The 5,480-nt window shown below is 45.6% G+C and overlaps 1 protein-coding gene across 1 annotated transcript; it reads left to right on the forward strand.

The window, feature by feature from the left end:
* Nucleotides 1-938: 938 nt before the first annotated feature.
* CXCR4 (C-X-C motif chemokine receptor 4) lies at nt 939-3,460 on the forward strand. The gene is made up of 2 exons (XM_084524239.1): nt 939-1,055; nt 1,862-3,460. Exons 1-2 carry the CDS (start codon nt 1,017-1,019, stop codon nt 2,921-2,923), a joined length of 1,101 nt encoding a protein of 366 aa, XP_084380365.1. The 5' UTR covers nt 939-1,016; the 3' UTR covers nt 2,924-3,460.
* Nucleotides 3,461-5,480: the final 2,020 nt, after the last annotated feature.

Below are 5,480 nucleotides of genomic sequence, written 5' to 3' on the forward strand. Positions count from 1 at the left end.
TCCCTTGAGACTGCCAGTGTAATCTGAGCACATTGTTATTACATACAGAATGCCCTTCTCCCCTCTTCTTCGCTTCTTCCCAAATTCCAACTGTAAAGACTAAATCCATATAGCTGAATCAATCATTCCCAGTGTAATTACTTACTATGCTGTGAGTTGTGAAGTCATGGGAAAAAGAAAAAAAGAAAAACAAAACAAAACAAAACTACTCTCATCAAAACTAGTGAAAACATTTCTGCAAATTAGTCTACCTGCATGAGTATCAACAGCCCTGAGTCCCTAGGGATACCTGTAAAGGGAATTCATGATTCTCTTTTATTTTTATTTGGCTTAGTTTTCCCTTGCAAACCTATTTTATGACTGCTATTTTTATCCTGTATCCACAGTTTTAGTTTTTTTTTTTTTTTTCTCTTTTGTTTTAGACTGTCCAAGTACCAGAAACAGGTCAGAACCGAGGATGCTCAGCCCTCACCTTTAAAAAGGTAATTTCCTCGCCTCGAGGCTGGAGACGAGCAGTTCCTGATACTAGCGGGCAAATAAAGAAAAATAAAGAAACGGGTTTTCACTATTTTTAGAAAATCCCTGATGTTCGCTGAAGTTGGCGGCTCGTTTTATTCTCGTCCCGTTTCCTATTGTTCCACTTCACCCCATTGTCTCCTCAGCACTCGCACCGCCCGCGGTGCCCCGCTGCCCCCGAGCCCCGAGATGCCGGGCACCTGCAGCTCCTGCCCTGCCTCCCGACCCCGACCCCAACCCCGGGCTGCGGGGGGCTGCGGGGGGACCCCAGCTGCCCGGGACGCCTGAGGGGGGGCTCTCCCCGATGCGGACAACCCCCCCCGGAGGGCTGAGCGCCCCGCCAGCCGCCCCCAGGCGGACAAAGGGCGGCCCGAGGCCGGGCCCCGGTGCCACCCGTCGGGGAGGAGCCAGGCGGGGGCTGCCCCCGGGGCGGGGGGGGGCGGTAGGGAACTGATAAAGGGCCGCGTCCCGCCGGGGCGGCTGCCAGAGGAGAGCTCGGCATGGCTCGGAGCATGGACGCCAGCCTCGACAGCCTGGATGTAAGTGCCGGGGGGCAGCAGCGCACGGAGGGGCCGGGGGTGTTCGCGCTCCGCTCCGTGCTCTGCGAGCCCAAGGGGGGCGACGCGAAGCAGGGGAGGGTTGGCCCCGCTGTCCGCGCTGCCCTGGGGCTCCGGGAGGGTCCCGGCATCTTCCCTCGGGGCTCCGGCTGCGGGTGCTGCCCCCCGTAGCGCTGGGTGCCCCCGGGCTTCGCCGCCTGCCGCCCCCCGACGGGGCTGCGAGGGGCCAGGTGGCCGCCCCAGCGCCCCGCCGCCCCTCAGCGCCGTGCCCGGACCGTTGGTGGTTTCCGGGCGCGCTTTTCGTGCCCTCGCCAGAATTTCGCTTCCTTTTTCCACCGCTCGCCTCAGGCACGGCGCCCAGGGGGAGCCCCTCGGCTTGCTCCGCCGCACGGGTACCCGGCCCCGGCCCCTCCGCGGCGCTCCGAGGGCCCGTCCCGGTGCCACCGCGTTGCGGCTCCCGTGTGCGCTCGGCGTGGAGGTAGCGCCGAGGTGTCCCGAGGGGAGGCTGGCTCACGGGGAACCCTTAGCGAGCTCTTGCCCTTCCATCCCGTCCTCGGTTACAAGGGCTTAACTCCTCAGAGAAGGACAAAGCAAGTTCTTCTCAATTAGCTCCTATTTGCTGGACGCTTTATATACATCATACATCTATACATCAGGTATTTGGGCTTCAAAAAGTTTGCCACTTTGTGGTGATGGACGCTGCTTAGTGTCCTAACACATCATATAGCATGTTACATAGACTGAACCTTTCTAAAGTGCTAATATCTAATTTTAATTCTTTTTTCCAGCTGTCCTCTGGGCTAATCATCGAATTTTCTGATAATGGCACGGATGAGATCGGCTCAGGTGACTACGGAGACTATGGAGAGCCCTGCTTCCAGCATGAAAACGCTGATTTCAACCGGATCTTCTTGCCGACTATCTACTCCATCATCTTCCTAACGGGAATAATCGGGAATGGATTGGTTATTGTTGTTATGGGCTACCAGAAGAAGCAGAGGAGCATGACTGATAAATACAGGCTGCACCTCTCTGTGGCTGACCTCCTTTTCGTCATCACCTTGCCGTTCTGGTCTGTGGATGCGGCGATAAGCTGGTACTTTGGGAATGTGCTCTGTAAGGCAGTTCACGTCATTTACACAGTCAACCTCTATAGCAGTGTCTTGATTCTGGCCTTTATAAGTTTAGATCGTTACCTGGCAATAGTCCATGCCACCAACAGCCAGCGCCCACGAAAGCTGTTGGCTGAGAAGGTGGTGTATGTAGGCGTGTGGCTACCCGCCGTGCTTCTGACAGTGCCTGATATAATTTTTGCCAGTACTAGTGAAGTAGAAGGAAAGTATCTGTGTGATCGCATATACCCTCATGAGAACTGGCTGATTTCGTTCAGATTTCAGCATATCTTGGTAGGACTTGTCTTGCCTGGTCTGATAATCCTGACATGCTACTGTATTATAATATCTAAGCTGTCACATTCAAAAGGCCACCAGAAGCGCAAAGCCTTGAAGACAACAGTCATCCTCATCCTCGCCTTCTTTGCCTGCTGGCTGCCGTATTACATTGGCATCAGCATAGATACATTCATCTTGCTTGGAGTCATCAGACATCGCTGCAGCTTGGAGACGATCGTGCATAAATGGATCTCCATTACAGAAGCCCTAGCATTCTTCCATTGCTGCCTGAATCCAATTCTCTATGCCTTCCTGGGTGCCAAATTCAAGACATCAGCACAAAACGCCTTGACATCAGTTAGCAGAGGATCAAGCCTCAAGATTCTTTCAAAAAGCAAACGTGGGGGACATTCTTCTGTTTCTACAGAGTCGGAGTCATCGAGTTTCCATTCCAGCTAACACTGCCCCTTGCCATCATTTTGTAAAGAGACACTTTAAAAGTTGCTCAAGAATGAGACTGACCATAATGTACAGATTTATTTACAGTTGGATTTTTTTATTGTTTCTTTTAGTCTCTGTGGAGTTTAATTGACTTATTTATATAAAACTTTCGTATTGATGATAAACTGTCTAGGCAGGTCCTGTGGACAAGTGGTTAGTTCACAAAAGTTTTAGTGCTTGTTTGTTTGTATAGATATGTGAACTAAACACTTCTGGATTGTAGCAAGTGGCTGTTAAAAGTTTAGAAAGTATTTCTGTTGTTTATATGTAAATGTTTTCAGTGTTGCTGTTAAATTCTTAAAAAAGGAAAACTTTTTGCTGGAGATTTTTACCTTACTACGAGATGTTTGGTTTACAATAGCTTAACTCTGCTGTAGAAATGGCACTTATAACCAAAGCCGCCTCTGTTACATGCTAGGTTTTTTTTCCCCATTCTCAGTAGTTGATGGTTTGCAAACTTTTCTGTTCGAGGTAAATAAAAGTATATGACAAAAAGTTATTTTGAGTGGTATTTTTATTTCAGGTTAAATGTGCTTCTCAATGCTTTTAAGTACAATACTCACTGCACAATAATTTTGAAAACTGCATGGCTCTTAGATGAATAGGGGGAAAACGAGTTTCAGTATACTGATTGTTCAGTTGACACCTGTGAGTTCGAGATCGTTTGTTGGGTTTTGTTTTTCTTAACCAGAATGCATTTACTCCCGGTTAACATCTTCCTTAGAATGACTTAAACTATCATTAAACAAAGATTGAGAGCAAAACATCCACAAATGAAAAGCTATCTAGTCAAGCACTTGCTAATGCTCACAGCCTCTGAAGTGTCAAACTGAGTACTGCATGTGACTAACCTTCATGCCATACATATAAAGTCAATGATACACTTTTTCTGCCTTGTACTATTCTAAGTTTAGTTTCACATACTAACAATAATCAAAAGTAGCTGAATGGAAGACATTTTATTATTTGACCTTGTTTGAACTAAAGTCCTTGGATTATGTCTACTGTGGAAGGTATTTGTCTCTACAAAGCTTTCCCTGTCCCATCTACATCCACATTTTCTTTATATAACCCTGTTGATTTTCTTTTAAAAAAAAGGTACATAATGGGTTTTTTGACTTTTTTAGTAGGAACTAGCCACACTATAGAATTTCCAATAATTAATCTTCTCTAAGTTAGCCATATCTTCATGTTAGAGTGTGTTCAAAAGTAATAAATATGCAAGAGGAAAGTGTCATGGGGAGTATTTGTATGTTCTTACACTAAAAACAAACAACTGCTACTTATCTAAATAGTTAACAGTTCGGTAGTCTTCTGAAAAGGCAAAAAATAAACAAGGCTATTTGTCACATAGAACTTAAGTGAAATGAACAACATGGATATTTAGTGATATAACTCAGAAAAAATGTCTTTTCATAAGCACAGTAACTGAATGTATGTCTCACCATGTTAAACCATATAATAAATTGTATGTTTTATTTTAGATATTTTCATAAATGCAAGACCTTTCTGCTTTCGCCTCCCCTGCTCTTCAGTCAGGAAGCTGCAGCACCTTGGCTGCATCCTGCATGCTTCCAGTGACTTTTTGCAATAGTCATCTGATTCTGTGTTGAGCTGACTCAGTTTGCTGAATCAGCACAAAGCTAACATGGCAGGAAAAATTAGCAGTTTAGTGAACTGAATTAACTCAACGAGGTGTCCAAAAAGCATTAGGAAAGGGCAAGACCCTGTAACCTGGAGCCAGGCACAGGGAGAGAAAAGTAAGAGGAAGAGGTAAAAAGAGAGGAAGCAGGTCCCCCCCTTTTAGTAACTAACCTTTTGGATCAATTAAACTCAAATGTGTAACTTCACTTGGCATACCATAAACTAACAATAGAAAATGATACAATCTCACGAAACAAAAGGTCTTGCTTTCATCAAATTTCTCCTCACAGAGTTGAGAAACGAGGAAAACGTGACATGGGAGCAGAACTTCTCCAATGGTTTGTTTTTGTTGTTCGTTTGTGTGTTTTCTTAATTTAGTGAGCATTTCCCCATGAAGAATTTGTTGTTCTAAAAGATTCTGATTTCCACCCCAGCCCAATCAATCACTGTGACTTAATTGCACTTATAAAATACTTACTGGCTATCAACACATCACTGCTTATTTGTTGAGGAAATGTTTAGAGCCCTCTAGCATTAACTTAGATTATTCCCATTATACTTCACAGTCAGCCAACTGTTACCTCTCGCAGAGTTAGCAGGAAAGAGGGTGCAAGCTGGAATAACCCCAGCAGACCATGTTACTGCCAAAGACCACCAAAAGGACACTTTAAACAATCAACAGAAAGCATATGTGTAGAAAACCCATATTAAAACAGAACCTGAGCCACAGAGAGATGAGACCTACATTAGTTTTATAACACTGCCATTGTTCTCAGTAGAATTAGTGACACTACGAACAGAAGGATGTATTTAAAAAGATTACTGGGGTTTGGCTCCAGCAAAGACATGAATCAAAAGCCACGCATTTTTA

Source organism: Aythya ferina (assembly GCF_964211825.1).
Source record: "Aythya ferina genome assembly, chromosome: 6".
NCBI classification, from domain to species: Eukaryota; Metazoa; Chordata; class Aves; order Anseriformes; family Anatidae; genus Aythya; species Aythya ferina.